This window comes from Mustela erminea, chromosome 4, assembly GCF_009829155.1.
Source record: "Mustela erminea isolate mMusErm1 chromosome 4, mMusErm1.Pri, whole genome shotgun sequence".
In the NCBI taxonomy this organism is placed as follows: domain Eukaryota; kingdom Metazoa; phylum Chordata; class Mammalia; order Carnivora; family Mustelidae; genus Mustela; species Mustela erminea.
Window position 1 is genome coordinate 66,198,451 of NC_045617.1, and position 22,592 is coordinate 66,221,042.

Genomic DNA, 22,592 nt, shown 5'->3' on the forward strand with positions numbered 1-22,592 from the left:
CAATATCTTTTTAAAATATTTATGGTAAGTAATACTTGTTTCAAGATATTCAGTGCCAAATCTTGCAGAAATCTGATTGTGGAGGAGGAAATCTACAAAGTGAAACAAGCTACAGGAAAGATAAGAATGGGAAAGTAATAGTTACTCAAAGAACTTAAGCCTGAAAGAAAAGGTTGTACTCCTTTTCTTTCATTTTGGTTCTTGTTTGTTTTTTTAATTTAAATTTTATTTTAAATAATTAAGTAGATAGGACATATCTGTATCTAATTATATTATGTATTATATATTATTTGTACATAACTGAAAACTTTAACATAGGAACAATGTATATTTTCTATGTGAATTTTAAATGAATTCCTTTCCATGACATGTAATTATCTCTAAAAAAAAATCTGTAGTCAAGTTTATAGCACCATTGGATTGATTTATAAAAGACTATCTTGTGATTATCAAACACCATTCTCCCACAGTATACTTTCATCTGGAGTTAATGCTCAAATTCTAGAGGAACAAGACACTCAGTATAATCTGGCACCCTTGGAAGTGATTAATAATTTGTTTTCCTCAGGAAGGTGCCATTAACAAAATATGTACTGAACAGATTTTGTAGAAGACCAAGTTTTCAGGCCCAAATTTTTACATTTGGCTCCATGATTATCATCACTATGAAAATATTAAGTGTACCTAAACAATGAGAAAGGAAAGCTGTAATTATGAAAGATAAATTTAGAACTTAAGCAATCTCCACATAGTATTTCTCGATTAATTTAGACTGACTCACACCTGACTTACTTGCCACATACCGGAAAACTGACTTTTAGGTAGAAAGAGTGTTCAGATGATCTGGAGAACCAGTTCCTTGGTTTTCCATTGGAGTGAATGAATACACGATGCTGATAGACATTCATGTTCAGAACAGGCATGCGCTCCCATTTCGAAAGTTGTAACAATTGCCTGTGCGGTCTTCTCTGAATCTTTCCTCACCCATTGTTGTTCTTCCTTCACAGCGGCCAGTCAAGGACAAGTCCCAGGATTTCCGATTGGGCTCAGAGTCCGTGACACAGTAAGCAGCTTTTCCTCCTAAATAATTTGCAGTGATAAATAGTTATTGTTGTTGTGGTTGTTGTTTTGTTTTTGTTTTTGTTTTTTGTTTTTTAAGGGCAATTTCTCTATTTCTCTTTTTACAACATTACATCAAAAGTTAAATTTCAGGTCATTGATTTTTGAAAGAGTTAAGCTAGCTGAAGGAGAATATTTTAATGGTTGGACTTTGAGGATGTATATATAAGTTACAGGAAATAATATTAAATTAAAATATCACACTAAATTTTGTATCTGTGGACCTACTTTGTCTTTTACTTTTGAGTAAGATTTTATTTTTTTGAAAGATTTTATTCTTTGTTTTAGAGAGAGATAAAGTATATGCACACATGTAAGTAGAGGGAAGAAGCAAACTCTGAGTGCAGAGCCCAGTGGGGCTCAAAACCGTGACCCTGCGCTGACACCATGACCTGAGCCAAAATCAAGAGTCAGTTGCTCAACTGAACCACCCAAGCACCCCCGTTTGAGTAACATTTTTTTCCTTTTAAAATTTTTATTTATTTATTTGACAAAGACAGAGAGATCACAAGTAGGCAGAGAGGCAGGCAGAGAAAGAGGGAGAAGCAGGCTCCCCGCTGAACAGAGAGCCCAATGCGGGTCTCGATCCCAGGACCCTGAGATCATGACCTGAGCTGAAGGCAGAGACTTAACCCACTGAACCACCCAGGGGCCCCTTGAGTAACATTTTTAAATGACATTAACTGAAAACAAGTAGATGGTGTGGTTAAAAAATACATATATGAAATACCTATTTTGAGGCATTAAAGAAAAAAAGCTAATACCCAGAACATTATCATTGTGTATTTTCTACAAAGTGTAATATATTTAAACAATTTAATTTGAGGTATTTATTTGAAAGATCACTAGGAAGTTTTAGTATTTTTATTTGGTAGTTGCTCTGTTACTTAATAAATAGAAAATCCCTTTTACTTCAAAAAAATTACATCCAAGACCTTCCCAGAATATTTCTCATTTATTTTAATCACTGCAGATCACTTTGTACCTAACTTTCAGCCCAAACTTCATATTCACACATCACTAGCAAACCATCACAAGAGTTTAACAGCCTCGAACAATCTAGATACCTGTCATGTCCTCCCATTCAACCACTGCTATCCCCTCATATGTGTGCGAGTATGTGCTTACACACACATGCACCCAGATGATCCCTGCCGAATTTCCTTCAGATAGGTATTTGTTCAAGTTAACCCTGCTATCTGCTTTGACCATTGTTTTTTGTGTTTTTTTTTTTTTTTAAGATTTTATTTATTTATTTAACAGAGAGAAACACACAGAGAGAGGGAACACAAGCAAGGGGGAATGGGAGAGGGAGAAGCAGGCTTCCCACTGAGCAGGGAGCCCGATGTGGGGCTCGATCCCAGAACCCTGGGATCATGACCCACGCCAACGGCAGAGGCTTTAACCCACTGAGCCACCCAGGCACCCCCACTTTGACCTTTTGAAGAATAATATGTCTCTCTCAGTTCAAAAATTCTGAGGTTGGTAGGTAGGATTTACCGGAATTATCAAATAAACTTGTGCGTTATCTTACAAAATAATGTTTCATTCTACAGATGAAAGACAAACATGATTTTCAAGTGGTGTTTTAAAGAGTCACAGAATCATGACCTAGAAGATTCCTTAGGAAGTCTCTGTTTTCTAGTCAAGAAAACTAGGGGAAGGCCTTGAGTAAATACCACAGAGAGTGTCTGTGTCAGCACACAGACCAACATGGGAGAGTCCCAGACTATTGCAGTGTCTGTCTGTTTGTTTGTTTTTTTAAATCATATTTAGTATTGTCAAGCTTCTTGGTAAAATACCATTTTGTTGGAAGCTTAAAAATCTTTCTGAGAGAGAAAATCTATTGGTGATGCTCTAGCTATAGCCCTATATGACTTCAGAGCTCAGTCACTCATGTTAATCACATTTGATTCCCACCATTTCACTACAGACCGGTATCCTGACCCCTGTCTTACATATGGAGAAATAAGATCTTTAAGGTTGGGACGTGTTTCACATCACTGTGGGTACTAAGTGGCAGACCCAGTTCCAGAACTCAGGTCCTCTGTTTCCTAATCTCCTTTTCTCTCTAGGCTTTCCCGTTGCCGGTCATAGGATGCAAACACACACCCCGGGTCTTTCCAGTTTTCTTTCTTGTTACATCTGCCAGGAAAGTCTTCAGTTCCATTCTCTAAAAGAGTGAAATTTTATATAGTAGTTGATAATACAGTCAAACTCCCCTAAGGAGTTTATACTTAATGACAGATTATATATATATAAAGTACCCTGGAACAATTAGGACACACTGTTTCAGTGACCAAAAAATAACCACATCTAATAGATTATAGCAACAGTGTTCTTGGTGTTTTTGAACATGTTTTATAAAAACTTTTAGAACCTTTACCTCAAATGCAAATGAGAGGCTATAGTCACTCTGACTGCATTGGATACCTATTTTCAAGTGATAACAGAGATCCAGCCACACCACGCTCTCCTGATTAAAGTTTAAAACAGAAACAAAAAACAAACAAACAAAAAAATGAAGTGCCTGGGAGGCTCAGTGGTAAAGCGTCTGCCTTTGGCTCAGGTCATGATCCCAGGGTCCCGGGATCGAGCCCCGAATCAGGCTCCCTGCTTGGCGGGAAGCCTGTTTCTTCCTCTCCCACTCCCCCTGCTTGTGTTCCTCTCTCACTTTCTCTCTCTCTCTTTCTCTGTCAAATTAATAAAAAAAAAATAAAATCTTTAAAAAAAAAAAAAGAAAGAACCCTCACAAAATATCCCAGCTCTAAAAGCTATGAAGGTAGCTTGACTTTTCCTTTTGAGTGTAGAACACTAACCAGGCTGCTGAAAATAAATTTTCATGAGAAGTTCAGATATGTCTAAGTGCTCAAGTTCATCTGCAATCTTCGGGCTTTCCCTATACGAGTAATTTCTTAGAAGTAAAGATGAATTAAGATACATTTCTCATGACCTGTAAACTGTAGGGGAGTTGAATGTGAAAATATCATAGTCCAGTATGTACAAAGTCATTTCTTTATTTCTTTAATTTACCTCAGTGAGTCCTTAGAACCCAGGAAAATGGAGAGAGGCTAATTTTTCTGTTCTTTGCAGTCTTGCCATTCAGTTTGCAAAATCTACTTATTTAGTTGGTTGACCAGAATATATATATATGCCATATAGGACTACCTCTTACCACTTCCACTTGAATTTCTTGTCTTGTTTATTCTTTCTTACTTTTTTTTAGAAATGTCAGTACTTCTGTGTAAGTGATTTTTACACATTATAGTAAAGCTACACTTCTTTTTAAGACTATCAAGGAGAAACTCCAGTACGTTAACTTAACAAAGGCATTTTCTTAAAAGTCTTAACACTTACAGTGTTTGTACTTCATGCCCCTATGATGTTATTATCTGCTGCCTAAGTAAGAGTTTGTAATAAAATTTCTATAAATATGTTACAGCCCTTAATAAGAAGTATCGGTATTCCTTAGTCATTAATCTGTTTTTAACTAGAATGTGTTTGGGATTTTGTTGTTGTTGTTGTTAACATAGAATGTTCTGAGCACCTGGGTTGCTCAGTGGGTTAAGCCTCTGCCTTCAGCTCAGGTCATGATGTTAGGGTCCTGGAATGAGCCCTGCGTTGTGCTCTCTGCTCAGCTGGGAGCCTGCTTCCCCCACCCCCATCCCCCACCCCTGTCTGCCTCTCTGCCTACTTGTGATCTCTGTCTGGCAAATAAATAAATAAATAAATAAATCTTTAAAGAAAAATAAAAACTAAACATGAATGTTTTGTTTCATTAGAAGCTTTGATCAGAGAAAAGTTCATTCAGGTCACTCATATTAAAGTCCTTTATGAACACTCAAATGTGACCTGAATGAATGAATGAAATCTCTTCTTTTTTTTTTTTTAATATTTTTTATTTATTTATTTGACAGGCAGAGATCACAAGGTGGCAGAGAGGCAGGCAGAGAGAGAGAGAGGGAAGCAGGCTCCCTGCTGAGCAGAGAACCCGATGTGGGACTCGATCCCAGGACCCCGAGATCATGACCTGAGCCGAAGACAGCGGCTTAACCCACTGAGCCACCCAGGCGCCCATGAAATCTCTTCTTAATATAGTGAAGACATAGAGATTAATTCTAAGTATCCTGTCAATCCTCCTATGTACTGATTCCATCTTTATAATAATCCTATTCCAGACACGCTCAGTTTCTTTTTCTGTCCAGGAGAAGGAAGTAGTTTATCTTTTTCCCTAAAATACCCTATTGTTTGCCACCTTTTTTTTAAGTTTATTTTATTTTATGTTAGTAACATAACATAATTATGTTAGTCACCATACAGTCCATCATTAAGTTGGTTTTTTTTTTTAAGATTTTTAAAAATTTATTTATTTGACAGAGAGATCACAAGTAGCCAGAGAGACAAGCAGATAGAGAGAGAGGAGGAAGCAGGCTCCCTGCTCAGCAGGGAGCCTGATGTGGGGCTTGATCCCAGGACCCTGAGATCATGACCTGAGCCGAAGGCAGAGGCTTTAACCCACTGAGCCACCCAGGCACCACATCATTAAGTTTTTGATGCAGTGTTCCATGATTCATTGTTTGCATATAACACCCAGTGCTCCATGCAATAAGTGACCTCCTTAATACCCACCATCGGGTAACCCATCACGCGACTCCCTCCCCTGTGAAACCCTCTGTTTGTTTCCTGGAGTCCATAATTTCTCATGGTTTGATCTTTATCCATTTTCCAGCCTTTTTCTTACCCCTCACCTTTGTGAGATCAGACCCATCCATGGTCAGGGGTGTGATGTCACAATATTCTTTATATATTTTAAATATGTTCTTCATCAGGTACATGATTTGCAGATATTTCCCTCCAGGCTCTGTTTTTCCTTTTCTTTCTCTTAACAGTAGCTTTCGAAGAGCAAGCTTTATTTCAATGAAGTCCAGTTTATCAGTTTTTTGGTTTTATGAATCATGCGTTAGTTATAGTTTCTAAGCATCCTTTACCTAAGGTCATGAAAGTTTTCTCCTCCGTCTTCTTACAAAAGTATTATAATTTCAGGTTTTATATTTAAGTCTATGATCTGTTTTGCGTTCATTTTTATATATGGTATGAAGATCAGAAGGTTTATTTTGTTCTGTTTGCATTTGCGTATCTGGTTGTTTCCAGCACCATGTTGAAAAAACAATCCTGCCTCAGATGAATGGCTTTTTTGCGCTTTTGTGAAATTCAGTTGTCAGTCTATGTGTGGGTTTGTTTCCGGACTCTTTATTCTGGTCCATTGATCTATTTTTCTGTCTTTACATCAATAACACACTGTCTTGATTACTACAGTTTTATAATACGTCTTGGAATTAGGTATTATTGGTCCTCCAACTTTGTCCTTTTTAAATTTTGGTTTAGCTATTCAAGGTTCTTTTTATGTCCACATGAATTTTAGAATAAGCTTGTTCTACAACAGAGCCTACTAGAATTCCAGTTGGCATTGCCGTGAGTCCACAGATCAGTATGGGGAGAACTGACATGTTAACAGTGCTCACTAATTTGACTCACTAACATGTTATATTTCTTCATTTATTGAGATCTTCTTTAATTTCTCTCAACACTATTTTTTTTTCATTTTTCAAAGTATAAGTCCTACACATGTTTGGCTCCTTTATTCCTGAGTATTTCATAGATAAATGATATTTCCCAATTTCAGTTTGTAATTGTTTGTTGCTCATTTATAGAAATACTGATTGTTGCATGTTAAACTTGTACTATGCCATCTTACTAAAATGCCTTTTTAGTTTTAGTAGCTTTTCAGTATATTTTACTAGATTCTCTACATAGACATCCAAGCAAATAAAAAACAGTTTAATTTCTTTCTTTCCAAACTGGATGCCTTTTATTTTTATTCTTATATTTTTGCTTTATTGCATAGGATAAATCTCCAGTACAGTGTTACAGTGTCAAATAGAAATGATGAGAGTACATGGTGTTATCTTCTTCATGACCCCATAGATAGAGTGGGAAAGCATTTAGTCTTTCACCATTAAGTATGATATTATCATAGGTTTTTTAATAAATGTACTTTATCAAGTAGTTTCCTTCATTTCCTGGTTTTCTGAGAGTTGGTATCAGGAATGGATGTTGGATTTTTGTCAAATGCTCTTTCTGTATCGGTTAAAATAATCACATGATTTTTCTTTATTAATTCATGCTAATATGGTAAATTGCATAGATTTTCAATTTTTTTTAAAGATTTTATTTATTTATTTGACAGAGATCGCAAGCAGGCAGAGAGGCAGGCAGAGGGTGGAGGGGAAGCAGGCTCCCTGCCAAGCAGAGAGCCCCATGTGGGGCTCGATCCCAGGACCTTGGGACCATGACCTGAACTGAAGGCAGAGGCTTAACCCACTGAGGTACCCAGGCACCCTAGATTTTCAAATTTAAACTTATCTTTCATTCTTAGGATTAACCCTGTTTAGTCGTGGTATGTTGCCATTTTTATAGATTGGTGAACTTGATTTTCTTTAAAATCTAATTTAGAACTTTTTGCATTTTGTTCATGAGAAATACAGGTCTATAGTTTTCTTATAATGTCTTAGTCTGGTTTGTTATCAGGGGAAATCAGCTTCATGGATAGAGTTAGAAGAATTTCCACCTCTTCTGTTTTCTGGAAGAGTCTGTGTAGATTTGGTATTTTTTTCTTTTATAATTTTTATTTCTTCATTAATACCCCCATTTGATGGCGTGATTTCCTTTAGTTTTTTAACGTATTTACAATGGTGGATTTCAAGTTTTTGTCTAGGAAGTCCAATATGTAGACTTCCTAAGTTTCTGTTGATTGCTTTTTTACCCTTTGTATGGGCCATACTTGTTTTTTTGTATGTCTTATAATATTTTGTTGAAAACTGAATATTTTAAGGGCTATAATATGACAACTCTGGAAATTAGATCCTTCCCTTCCCAGGGGTTTGTTGTTGCTACTTATTGTAGTTGTTCTTTGTTTGTTAAATAACTTCTCTGAATAACTTCCATAATGCTATAATGTTTTTGCCACTGAAGTTTCTGCTTGGTCAGATTAGTGATTAGCTAATTGAACAAAGATTTCCTTATTGCATGGAGCACTGGGTGTGGTGCGTAAACAATGAGTGCTGGAACACTGAAAAGAAATAAAATAAAATAAAATAAAATAAAATAAAATAAAATAAAATAAAATAACGGGAAACAGTAGGTCTTAAAATCTTGCTAAGGGGTTCTCTTGGGGTATTGTACATCCCGTCAATATTTAGCCAAGCCATTAGCAACTCTGTCTTGAATTTCACCTCCGGTTAGCCCAGAGCATTAAGATCAGCCAGAAGTGAAGGCGTAAGGCCTTCTTAGGCCTCTGCTGTGCGTGCACAACCATACACATGTGAGACATTCTAGACCCTCAGAACTATGTCCGAGCTTGTTAAGACCCCTGTGGACATCTTACTTCCCCAACTTCTCCTTTTCAGCTTTTCAGGTAGTCTATTGTTTGGCTACGGGTCACTCAGGAAGCCACAAAGTTAACTCTAACTGTTTTCAACAAGTGCCTCCCAGGGAAAAGGCAAACTCTGAGATAGGTCAAATACAGACAGCCTTACAAGTGGTATCTTCCAAAGAAGTACCAGACAGATCAAGTAATGAGCATTCTTTGGAAATGAGGCTTTGAAAGAGCTCCGTCATTCTTCTATGCCTGCTGCAGGCTTTCACCATGAACGCAGGCTCTTCTTTTTTAAGGTCTTCACAGAGCCAATAGTGGGGGATGAGACTAGGTCAAATTGAAATGCCACAAACCTCCAAGATCTTACCAAGATTCAACCATTTTTATTGAATAAACATTCCCCAGTTGCCACAAGCTTTTGGCTAATCTCCAGAATTTTGAAAAAGTTGATTCTAACCATTTTTGCCAGCTTTTTCCTACCTTATTTGGAGAAGAGAACATTCAGAAGCAGCTCTACCACTTTCACGGACATCATTTTGTTTCTTCTTCAAACATTGGATAAAATCACCAGTAAAGCCGTCTGGTTCTGGAATTTTCTCTTTTGGAAGATTTTTAACTACAAATTCAATTTATGTAAAAGTAGAGCTATTAAGGTTATTTAGTTCTTCTTGTATAGACTTTGATAGATTGTTTCTTTCAAGGAATTTGTCCATTTCAGGGGCGCCTGGGTGGCTCAGTGGGTTAAAGCCTCTGCCTTCAGCTCAGGTCATGATCCCAGGGTTCTGGGATCGAGCCGCGCATCGAGATCTCTGTTCAGCGGGGGACCTGCTTCCTCCTCTCTCTCTCTCTCTGCCTCTCTGCCTACTTGTGATCTCTTCCAAATAAATAAATAAAATCTTAAAAAAAAAAAAGAAGAATTTGTCCATTTCATTCAAGTGGTTGAATTGATTGACATAGTTGTTAATAATATTACCTCATTATCTTTTCAATATTGAAAGAATCTGTAGTAGTGTTACATCTCTCTAATCCCTGCTGTTGATAATTTCTTTCTTTTTTTCTCAATCAGCCTAGTGGTTTATCAATTTTATTGATCTTTTCAAAGAATTGGCTCTTTGTTTCACCAATTTATATTTATTGTTTATTTTCTATTTCATTGATTTCCACTCTGGTTTTTATTTCTGCTTACTTTGGATTTAATTTGTCCTTTTTGTAAATTTTTAAAGGGGAAACTGTGGTCATTGATTTAACACCTTTCTTCTCTACTAATATAAACATGTAGTGCCATAAATTTCCCACCAAGCACTGCTTGAATGGCATTCCACAAATTTTGATTATGTTGTGGTTTCATTTTTATTTCTTTCAAAACACTTTAATTTTCGTTCAGATTTCTTCTTTGACCTATGGGTTACTTAGAAGTGTATCATTTCATTTCCAGTGTTTAAGAAGTTTCCCAGAGATCTTTCTGTTACTGATTTCTGATTCCATTGTGGTCAGAGAACATACTATCTGTGATCCAGATCTTTTTAAATTTATTGAGAATCGTTTTGTGATTCTTAATATGGTCTTCTCTACCTGAAGTATTCTTTTATAAATAAATTGGATCACACGGGCTAATCGTGTTGTTTATGTCTTTTGTTGCCTGATTTTCTGTGTACTTTTCTGTTATTGAGAATAGGGTATTGAAGTCTTCAACTAATATTGTGGGCTTGTTTTTTTCAGTCTTCTAGCTCTGTTAGTTTTTGTGTCATGTATTTTGAAACTCTGTATTAGGTGTCCATATATTTAGGATTGTTATGTACTCTTGAAGGATTGACACCCTATTATTAAATGACTCTTTCTGGTCACATTTTTTTGTTCTGAAATCTCCTTCACTTAATATTAACAAAGTTTCTCCACCTTTCTTTTAGTAGTGTTAGAGTGGTGTATATATGTTTTCATACTTCAAAGATACAAATAGGTTGAGAATTGAAGCATGTTTCTTATAAGCAGCATACAACTGAGTCATGCTCATTTTATCCAAAATGACCATTTCTGCCTTTTAATTAGGGTAATTAGGCAAACATTTATATGTAATATGATTATTAATATGGATGGATTTTGGTCTATTGTACTATTTTATTTTCCATTTGTCTCATCACTTCTTTTTTCATCTTTTTCTCCCTTATTTTAGATTGTGTTTTATTTTATCTTGCTTACTAGCTTAATATCTATAATGCTGTGTTTCACTATTTTAGTGATTTTTCTTAGGGTTTGTAATACAAATTTTATCACACAGTATATCTTCAGGAGCTTTAGGATGGTACACTTCCATATCTTCCCTCCTAAGCTTCATGCCTCTATAGCCATACATTTATTTAAGTTATAAACCCCTCAGTATGTTATTATTTTTGTTTAAACTGTCATCTTTTGAAGAGATGACATAATAAAATCTTAATATTTGCCCATTTTGTTTCCATTTGTATTTTGTAATTCCTTTGTGTAAATCCATATTTTCACCTACTATTGTTTTCCTTATGCCTGGAGGACTCCCTTCAAAATTTACTGTAGTGTTGGCTAGCTAAAAATAAACACCTTCACTTTTCACGTGTCTAGAAAGAACTAGTTCATCGTTGTTTCTGAAAGCTTATTTTCATTTGGCATGAAATTCTATGTTGAAAGGTTTGCATTTTTTTCTGGTACTTTAAAAATGTTGCTCCACTGCTTTCTCACCTACAGTTTTTTCCAACAAGAAATAGACTATTATGCTTATCTTGTTTCTCTGTACATGTAGCTTGTTTTCTGCCGCTTTGGCTCCTTATAAGATTTCTATCACTAGCTTTGCTCAATTTGGTCTTTATGTTTCTTGTGCTGGGGGTTGGTTGGCTCTGTAGGTTTATATATTCATCAAATTTGGAACATTTGGGCCTTGTTTCTTCAGTTTTGTTTTGGTTTTTTCTGCATTCATCCATTTACTCTCCTCTTCAAGCATTCCAATTACATGTGTATTAGGCCACATAAAGGTGTCCCACAGCTCACTGATGCTTTATTTTTCTTAATTCTTTTTTTTTTCTCCATGTATTTCATCTTTCTATTCTTGGGGCTTCCATTTCATTTCTATTAATAATTTCTACTGCTATGTCTTTGAATTATTTGATCTTTTCTCTGCAGTGTCTATTCTGACTTTGATCCCTTCCAGTATATTTCTCACCTCAGGCATTTTAGTTTTCATCTCTAGAAATTCACTGTGGGTCCTTTATCCTCTAGATATCTTCCACGTGTTTACTTAACCTTTTGAGCAGGTGAAATATAGCTATAATAACTGTTTTAATGTTTCTTCTAACATTGTTTTAATTGTAATTCTAAGATCTGTGTCAGTTCTTGGGTCAGTTTCAATTTTTTTTATCCTCATGATAGGTTGTATTTTTCTATCCCTTTGCCCCCTCCCCCAGTAAATTTTTATTGGATGCCATACATTGAAATTTTTACCTTTTGGTTGCTAGATATTTCTGTATTGCTATAAATATCCTTAAGCTCTGTTATAGAATATAGTTAAGCTACTTTGGAACAGTTTGATCCTTTCAGGTCTTGCTTTTAAGATTTGTTAGGTGGGACCAGAGCCATTGATTATTCCTCAGACACAAATCCCCCTCAGTACTCTATGCAGTGCCTTCTGAGTTGTGAGTTTTCCAGCTTGGCTGATAGGCACAAGCACTGTTTGGGCCTTGGGAAGTTCCTCAGCATCCATTCATCAGTACTTGCTAAATACTTGAAGGGAGCCCTTCGCAGATTTCCCATTCTCTCACTGTGAAGCTTTCTCCTCCCTGGCACTTTGAACACTCACCACCTCCGTCTCCTCAGACCTTCAGCTGTCAGGGAGTCCACCAGGACCCACGCAGGCTTCACCTCCCTGTGCTATGGCCTGGAAACTCTCAAGGTAGTGAGCTGGGTCACCATAGGGTTCGTCTCATTTATTTTCCATCTCTTGGGTATCAGTGGCTTTTGTTGCCTGTGATTCATTGCCTTGAAAACTGTTGTTTCATATATATTATCCAGCATTTTGCTTTTTGTCTTGTTTTTGTTTTTTGTTTTTTGTTTTTTGTGGTTTTTTTTGTGGTGGTTTTAGCCAAGCAGTATAGTCCCTGTTACTGCATCTTGGCTGCAAGCAAAGGTCTAAATAAATATGTGTTTTCAAGGTAATTTTCTGTTAGATTGTGTATAGATTATTAGAAAAGGTGGAGGGGATCACACAGTTGGATTTTCCTATAGTTATCTGTGAAAGCCAAATGTAAGATAGCATTTAAGTCTTAAAGACCATATTGAGACAGGATGAACAAAAAGAAAAGGACCCAGACTTCAGGACATCGGGGGCTAAAGTGTGAAAGTGCCTGGGGTTCCCTGAGGCTAACAGGCACTCTGTGGCTAGAACAGAGGTCAAAAACAAGGGCCTGCCCGGCAAGATGCAGTCCTAGTATCTTTGGTTGGGTCCAACGTGTGTGTGTGCATGCGTGCATATGTGTATAATTTTCAGTTGCCCAAATACAAAAAGATTTCACATAAATGCAGACTTTCTACTTCTCTTGAAAATAATCAGGAGTTCTGGACCACAGTTCCACAGTCTTCCATGATATCCCCGAGCTGGACCTGAGGCAGTGGATTGCCTCCCCTGTGGGTCATCCACTCTCCAATTTGCCAGTTTATTGTGTTACCCCCAGTTTGCTTCTCTCATTCACCATATTACTCTCCTGGATCCCGGAGATACCCAGATTTTTACTTTAATGTCCAAGGATAGGTTCCCTGGAGAGAGATTGCAAATTATCAGTGCTTATTTTTTTAGAGCTCAGATTTCCTTTCTCTCATTATTCTCCCCCTTTTGAAATATATACTTTATTTGTTCTTTCATCTTTTAATTTCTGACCTTTTCCTTCTCAGCCATATGATCTCACTTTACTTACCTTTATATCTCCACATCATCATCTCCAACCTCCGTAACAGTACCACCGACTGCGTCGCTTAAGCAACAGAAATTTATTTTTTCAGTTCTGGAGGCTGGAAGCTCAAAATCAAGGTTGCAGCAGGGTTGATTTTTGATGAAGCATCTCCTCCCAGCTTGCAGATGGCCACCTTCCCGCTGTGTCCTCACATGGCCTTTCCTCTGTGCATGTGTGGAGAGAAGGAGCTCCATGCTATCTCTTCCTCTTCTTGTCAGGACGGCCAGTTCCATAGATTAGAGCCTCCCCTGTATGGCCTCATTTAACTTTAATTAACCTCCTTGAAGGCCCTCTTTCCACTTTGGAGATTAGGGCTTCAGCCTGTGAATTTTGAGAGAACTCAGTTTAGTTCATAGCAATCTGTATTCAATCCTACATATTACTTGATTTTGAAATTCTTTCATCTGTGGCAAATTCTTCCACCATTCCAGATATTCTAGAAAGGAGACACTGTCTTCCACTCTAAAGTTCCCTTTTTTGGGATCCCTGGGTGGCTCAGTCAGTTAAGCATCTGCCTTCCTCTCAGCTCATGATCCCAGGATCCTGGGACTAAGTCCTGCATTGGGCTCTTTGCTCAGCGGGAAGCCTGCTTCTCCCTCTCTCTGCTGCTCCTCCTGTTTGAGTGCACACACACTCTCTCTCAGACAAATAAATAAATAATTTTTTTTTTTTTTAAAAAAAGGAACCATTTTTAAAAATAATAAAAATTTCCCTGTTTTCATTGCTTTTGTATTTTTTTGTTCTAACATTATTTACACTAGTATGCACTCATTCACAAAATTTTTGTTTTATATTTACTCCTACTGTTGGACTGTTTAAAAAGCTGCATTCCACATCCCACAGGTCTGAATATCACAGCTTTACAGCTTTTTTTTTTTTTTTTTTGAGTATAGTTGCCATGCAGTGTTCCGTTAGCTTCAGGTATACAGCACAGTGATTCAGTAAGTCCATACATTATACTGTGCTTCCCACAAGAGTGGCTACCATCTCTCACCATACAACACTCTTACAGTCTCATAGACTGTATCTGCTAGGCTGTACCTTTTATTCTCATGATTACTCTTTCCATAACTGGAAGCCTGTATCTCCCACTCTCCTCTGCTCTGGCAACCACCGGTTCTCTGTATTTATAGGTCTGATTCTGCTTTTTGTTTGTTTGTTCATTTGTTTTGTTTTTTTTTCTATTCCACATGTAAGTGAAGTCATACAGTATTTGTCTTTCTCTGTCTGACTTACTTCACTTAGCATAATGTGCTAGATCCATCCATGTTGTCACAAATGGAAAGATCTTGTTCTTTTTTGTGGCTGAGTAATATTCCAGTGTGTGTGTGAGTGTGTCTTTGTGTGTGTGTGTGTGTGTGTGTGTGTGTCTGTGTGTGTACCACATCTTCTTTATGCATTCATCTATCAGTGGACACTTGGGTTGTTTCCATTTCTTGGCTGTTAATAAATAATGCTGCAGTAAATATAGAGGTATATATCTCTTTGAATTAGTGTTTCCTTTTCTTTGGGTAAATACCCAGTAGTGGAATTCGTGGATCATCTCACAGCTTTCTTATACACAAACTTCCTTCACCTTTCTCTTTGTCAGTAAGCAATCTCCTGTTATTTACACACACACACACACACACACACACACACACACACACGTTTTTCCACTAATTTGATAAAAAATTTCTTTCCTTTTTTTTTTTTTTTGTTTGTTTGATAAAAAGCTTTCTGGTTTTTCCCAGGCATCTAATATATTTCTGAGAGAAGTGAAACTGATTTTATTCTGTCCCTTCATCATGATAAAGAAGGAGCCCAGTCAGCTAAAGGTTCATGTCTCTCCATTACTTTGAGCAGCTCCCTGCCTCTCACCCCACAGTGTAATCACTTATATATGGGTGTCACATGTTCTTTCAGAACATCTGTTCTGTCAAGGTCCACTTGCTGTTCCTACAGCCCCTGCCCCAAATCAGAGCCTCATGTGAACTGTTGCCGCAGCTTTCTTATGGGCTCTTGTTTCTCATCTTGCCCTCCTGTAGTTCTGAAGTAGGAAAAGAGCAGAGCCGTGAGGACCAAGCACACATAATGGATATGCACTTGAAGAAGAATGAGCCAAGCCAGCGGAAGAGTAACCCTAATAGAGGTAAGAGGAAAACCAACACAAAGTTGTATTGTAGAGTCAGCAGAGAGAGATATAGGGAAGGCATGGTCAGCCGTGACAAATGCCAAATAAGCCGTGGAGATGAAAAGTACAGCGTATACCCTACAGCACAGGGAATACAGTCAGTAATATTGTGATACCGTTTTTTTTGGTGACAGGTGATAACTGCACTTAGCATGATAACTGAGTAAGGTATAGCATTGTCAAACCCCTGTGTTGTAGCCCTGAAACTAATATAATATTCTTTGTTAATTATACTGCAGTTAAAATAAATAGTGACAAATGCCAAAGGGAGAAGTAAAATACAGACTGAAAAGTGCCCTTTTGGGATTTGTAGCCAAGAGGCCATTTACAACCTGCAAGAGGAGAGTTTTGTTAGAGTCCTGGAAGCATGAAGCTGATTGTTAACAGTGCAGAGGAAAAGAGGCTCAGAAGGGACTGCTTCTCCAAGAAGCTGTGCTTCTAAGGAAAGGAAAAGCTGGGCAGCAAGCAGTGGAAAACACAGGATTTAGAGACCCTTATAGAGAGGAGTGACAAGAGTAGGTACAAACAGAGAGGCAAGAGCCCCGTGAGAGGAACCACTCGAGGTGCAGGACAAGGGGAGTAACCCCTGGGGACCAGAGAAGATACACACATTAAAATGTGAAACAAGGAGGGGTCACTTTTCTACCAAGACAGGCCAGTGAGGCACATTTGTTTAAATGACGATGTGTTCCGGTGGGGGGGGGAGGAAGATAACGAAGGACGCGGTTCTCTCGGTCAGGCTCAGTGAAGTCTGTCTGCCAGAAGTGAGCTGTATCATGGCACGCTTACAGAATTGGCATTGTCAGAGAGCAGATTCAGAATTCTGTAGATTTTAATTATAAAAAAATAAAGATTCACTATACCAAATGCATACAGATACATAATCATGGGTTAAGGAATGACTTTATCCTTGGTAACAGAGTTGGAAAACATTTTGAAGCAAATTTTATGTATTTATTTATTTATTTATTTATTTTTAAAGATTTTATTTATTTATTTGTCAGAGAGAGAGCGAGCGAGAGCGAGCACAGGCAGACAGAGGGGAAGGCAGAGTCAGAGGGAGAAGCAGACTCCCTGCGGAGCAAGGAGCCCGATGTGGGACTCGATCCCAGGATGCTGGGATCATGACCTGAGCCGAAGGCAGCTGCTTAACCAACTGAGCCACCCAGGCGTCCCGAAGCAAATTTTAAAAAGAACTTTGAAATGATACATGTCAAAGAGAAAAAACACACCATAAGCAAAATCTAGCAACAAACAATGACCCAAGATGAGGAGGAATTTCATAAAATATATGATAGATAAAGAATTAATATCCTTAATGTATTTTTTATTAACATATAATGTATTATTTGCCCCAGGGGTACAGGTCTGTGAGTCATCAGGCTTACAGATTTCACAGCACTCACCATAGCACATACCCTCCCCAGTATCCATCACCCAGCCACCCTCTCCATACCTCCCCCCAACCGGCAACCTTCAGTTTGTTTTGTGTGATTAAGAGTCTTTTATGGTTTGTCTCCCTCCCAAGCCCATCTTGTTTCATTTATTCCTTCCCTACCCCCAAACCCCCCACCCTGCCTCTCAAATTCCTCATATCAGAGAGATCATAGATAAACCGTCTTTCTCTGATTGACTTATTTCACTCAGCATAATACCCTCTAGTTCCATCCACATTGTCGCAAATGGCAAGATTTCATTTCTTTTGATGGCTGCATAGTATTCCATTGTGCGTGTGCGTGTGTGTGTGTGTGTGTGTGTGTGTGTGTGTATCACATCTTCTTTATCCATTTATCTGTTGATGGACATCTAGGTCCTTTCCATAGTTTGGCTATTGTGGACATTGCTGCTATAAACATTCGGGTGCACGTGCCCCTTCAGATCACTACATTTGTATCTTTTTTTTTTTTTAATTAATTTTTTATTTTTTATAAACATATATTTTTATCCCCAGGGGTACAGGTCTGTGAATCACTAGGTTTACACACTTCACAGCACTCACCAAAGCACATACCCTCCCCAATGTCCATAATCCCACCCCCTTCTCCCAAACCCCCTCCCCCCAGCAACCCTCAGTTTGTCACTACATTTGTGTCTTCAGGGTAAATATCCAGTAGCGCGATTGCTGGGTCGTAGGGTAGCTCTATTTCCAACTTTCTGAGGAAGCTCCATGCCGTTTTCCAGAGTGGTTGTACCAGCTTGCATTCCCACCAACAGTGTAGGAGGGGTCCCCTTTCTCTGCATCCTCACCAGCATCTGTCGTTTCCTGACTTTCCCTTAACGTATTTTTTTTTAACTCTTCAAAATCAACAAAGAAAAGGAAAATTGACGAAGGGCATTCAGAGGACAGTTTTACCCTATTGTAGGTAAAATAGGGGGGTCTGCTTCTCTCCCTCACCACCCCCCTCCCCTGCTATTGCTCTCTCTCTCTCTCTCAAATAAATATGTAAATTTTTAAAAAATAGGAAGGAAAAAATTGAATTTATAGAGTTGACTAAGTTATGAAACCTTTATATAAGAGAATACCATGTGATATTATTCATTACATTATGGAAGTATTCTCATAGACATGGAAAGATGGTTATGATAAATTTTTAAGCAAGCAAAAGATAATTATAAAATAGTTTATATATAACATATGTAGTTGACTCTTGAACAACACGGGGGTTAGGGGCACCAGTCCCCAGTCTACACAGTCGAAAATCCACATATAACTTTGGGGTCCCCCAGACACTTAACAATAACAGTCTACTGTTGACTAGAAGCCTTACTGATAACCTCGGTAGTTGTTTAACACATATTTTGAATGTTACATGTATCATATACTATTCTCTTACAATAGAGGAAGCTGGAGAAACAAAAATGTTACTAAGAAAAATATGTAAGAGAAAATACATTTATAGTACTGCACTATATTTATCAGTATCATCAGTTTATGGCATCTGTGGACAAGGTGAATCATCTGTACCTCCATCATTACTCTCTTATGTGATACAGGACATTGTAGATGTTAATACGTGTGACTAAAGCTGACATCAAAAATGAAAGGATAATGTGAAAATTTGTTTTTATTTAAAGGTATAGCTATTTATGCATTGATAACGAAGAAGCAGCAATGTGGTTGCTTTATGGTGGCCCAGGGTAACCAATGTCATTGCTTCCCAGTTGCCTAGCCTATATAGTAATGAATGGTTACAGCATAGAGTGCTGTAGTTCTGTTTCATGATACTGATTAAAAACATTGTTATATTAAAAAGAAAAAAAAAACAGCTTATGTGTGATGAAAGGCGGATAAGCAGTTTCTTTGATTAGGGGAGAGAGAGGTATCCTGTCCTGTAATGTAATTCTTTGAAAGCAAAGTTATAAAACAGGAGGAAAACTAACACATTATTAACTTTATTACCTATCACTGCCTACGTAAGACTAGTCTGTCCACTTCCATGTAAGTGTTGCACACAATGTTCCATACAGTGAATACTTAGGTAGTGATGAGATGATGACACAAGCTACTTAAAATTTCACACGCAGACATACGCACATTCACAGTAGATAAGTTGATTGACTGTGTGGCATGATTATCTACTGTTCATCAATGGAAGTGGAACATCGTAAAGGTCAGGCAGAGGAAAAGGAGGAGGAGGAGCTGGTCTTGCTGTCTCAGAGGAGGCAGGAGAGGCGGGCACACTCAGTAAAACTTTACAGAAATACATTGTAATTTCTCTCTAACTTGTTTGCTTTTCCATTTCTCTAAAAAACGTTTCTATATTTGGGAGCAGGGTGCCTGGGTGGCTCAGTTGGTTGAGCTCCCAGGTCTTGATTTTGGCTCAGGTCATGATCTCAGGGTCATGAGATCGAGACCCCCGTTGAGCTCTGTGCTCAGCAAAGAGTCTGCTCAAGATTCTCTCTCTATCTCTGCCCCTCTCCCCACTCACTCTCTTTTTCTAAGAAAAATATATAAATCTTTTAAAAAAAAGTCTTTATAAGGTACCCATCCCTTTTCCACCATTTGCTTTAGTTTCATTGCTACCATTTGCTTCATATCATAAAAGGGTCTCAGTCGTAAATGAAGTCAAATCCATTCTGAATAATCGGAAGACTTCTGCTGGATTGTCTCCTGTCCAGTGTCAGTTTGTCTTCTTATGTCTTCCTTTATCATCTGGCACTGGTTCAGAGGTACTCATCTCTATCAAGTTGTCTTCTATTCATTCCTCTCATACGGTGTCTGTCAGTACTTGAATTGCTCCAAGATCCATATCTTGAAACCTTTACCCCCCTCACAACTTTTTTGCCGCATCTCCAATCTTTTCCATGGTTTCCTTGATTGGCTCTGCTATAAATCCTATAAATTCATGGACAGCATCTGGATACTGCAGCAGGGTTCTCCAGCAGGGTTCTATCATTTTGGTCTTGATGGCTCTCACGGCTTCTTCTGAAACACTGATGGCATCTTCAGTGATATAATCCTTCCAGATTTTCATAATGTCCTCTCTGTTGGGGTTCTCTTACATAGCATTGACAGTCCTTTCCCTAGAGTAACGTATGTAATGAGCCTTAAAGTTTCCTTTGGCCCCCCTGACCTAGAGGCTAAAGTAGAACATTTCAGTGCCTTCGGTGTTGAACTCCTGGGGTTCTGAGTGGCTAGGGGCGTGGCCCAATATCAAAAGAACTTTAAAAGGCAGTCCTTCACTGGCAAGGTACTTTCCAAGTTCAGGGACAAAGCATCAGTGGAATCAGTCAAGGAAAAGGATTCTTGTTATTCAGGCCTTTTTGTTGTACAACCAAAACACTGGCAGTTAGTCTTTGCCTTTTCCCTTCAAGGCCTTTGGGGTTAGCAGCTCTATGGATGAGGGCAGTCCTAATCATAAAACTGACTGCATTGCACAACACAGTAGAATTAGCCTATCTCTTCTTGCCTTCCTTAAATCCTGGCGCTTGTTTTTCTTCCCAATAAATTTCCTTTATGGCATTTTTTTTTTCCAGAACAAGGCACTTTCGTCTGTATTAAAAATCTGTTCAGACAGATATCCTTTCTCCTCAGTGATTTTATAAATAGCCTCTGGGAACTCTTCAGCTGACCCTTGGTGGGCAGAATGGCTTCTCCTGTTATCGTGACCTTTTTTAGGCCAAACCTCTTTCTGAAATTATCAAACCATCCTTTGCTGGCGTTCAATTCTCCAACTTTGGGTCCTTCACCTTCCTTTTGCTTTAAGTTGTCACATAATGACTTTGATTTTCTTGAATCATATTAGAGTCTGTAAGTACATCTTTCTTATATCAGTCCTGTACACACATAAAAGCTGTGTTTTCAATACAAAATAAAAAGGTATTTTGCAGGGGCACCTGGGTGGCTCAACCAGTGAAGCATCTGCCTTCGGCTCAGTTCATGATCTTGGGGCCCTGGGATTGGGCTTCCTCCTCAGTGGGTAGTCTATTTCTCCCTCTTCCTCTGCCCCTGCCCCCACTCATGCATTACTCTCTCTCTCTCTCTCTCTCTCTCTCTCTCTCAAATAAAGAAATAAAATCTTTTTTAAAAAAATATTTTGCAAAATATACAGGGTTTTCATGCCTATTGGTGTAGCTGCAGCAAGAACTTCATTTTTTCTTTTCTCTTTTTTTTTTTTTTTTCAATGGTCTTTACATTGCTTTCATGTGCAGACAACCACAGCTGCAGACTTCAGTCTATGGTAGGCATCTCAAGCAATTCAAGTTTTTCTGGTAATGTCATGACTACTTGGGAACACTTCCAGCATCACTGGTGACACTTTGCCTGGGTTCCATGGTGTTGTTCAAGATTTACTGTATTGCACTAAACACAGCGAAAAATATACAGGAACCACGAGAGATCACTTTTTTTTTTTAAGATTTTATTTATTTATTTGACAGAGCTCATAAGCAGGCAGGAGGCAGAGAGAGTAGGGTAGGCAGCTCCCTGCTGAGCAGAGAGCCCAATGCAGGGCTCCATCCCAGGACCCTGAGATCATAACCTGAGCCAAAGGCAGAGGCTCAACGCACTGAACCACCCAGGCGCCAGAGAGATCACTTTTTACTGCCATACGCAACTTATGGAGAAACGAGCAGCTTACACACCTATATTTCTGTATAATTCATGGTAGTAAATGATAAAAGAGAGTAGCATCTACATATATTTTATGCATTCGTGACATACCTTTTTCTTAGGGTTTTTTTTTTTTTTTTTTACTATTGGTAAAAAAGCTAGTTGGCAAGTTTTTTCAAATTGTTACAAACCTCCAAAAACTTTTCCAACATATTTATTGAAAAAAATCTGAGTCTAAGTGGACTTATGCGGTTCAAACCTATGTTATTCAAGGGTCAACTACATGCATAAAGTATTGAACAATATACTTTTTTAAAATGTCACTCTCAGTGGTGGTGGTGTGGTGATTTTTTTCTTTCATTTTACCTTGTGTATTTTCTAATTTTCCTACTCAATATATATATATATTGATATCTACTTAGTCATTGTTTTTAAAATGAAAGTAATTTGAGAAGTTTTCTAAATTCTTTCTACATTTGCAGAAACCAGGGTTTCAGAGTCAGAGGTAAAATGCCGGAACTAAGACTGGCTCCAAGTTCAGGACCATTCCTGTCACACAGTGCTCAGTGAGCTCCAAGTAGATGGCAAGTGCTTAGAGGCAGGGGCTCTACTGTGCTTCCCTCGTTTCTCCCTGGTACTTAGCCTGGTGTCTGGCCAAGTAGTAAGCGTTCAGGGACTATTTACTGGATTGAGTATCTTTCAGGGTAAGGCCCAGTATTTTTTTTTTTTTTTAAGATTTTATTTATTTATTTGACAGACAGAGATCACAAGCAGGCAGAGAGGCAGGCAGAGAGAGGGGAGGAAGCAGGCTCCCCGCTGAGCAGAGAGCCCGATGTGGGGCTCGTT

The 22,592-nt window shown here is 38.2% G+C and overlaps 1 protein-coding gene across 8 annotated transcripts in view; it reads left to right on the forward strand.

Annotated features, from left to right (window-relative positions):
* The window catches only part of AHI1 (Abelson helper integration site 1), a 208,834-nt gene that overhangs the window by 183,788 nt on the left and 2,454 nt on the right, over nt 1-22,592 (forward strand). For 6 of the 8 annotated variants that reach the window (XM_032339436.1, XM_032339440.1, XM_032339437.1 and 3 more), the window contains 2 exons: nt 1,008-1,063; nt 15,549-15,652. In XM_032339436.1, coding sequence (XP_032195327.1) covers nt 1,008-1,063; nt 15,549-15,652 — 160 coding nt within the window. Of the gene's footprint in view, nt 1-1,007; nt 1,114-15,548; nt 15,653-22,592 lie in introns of those variants that run through there. The other 2 variants (XR_004284936.1, XM_032339439.1) reach the window with 2 other exon arrangements.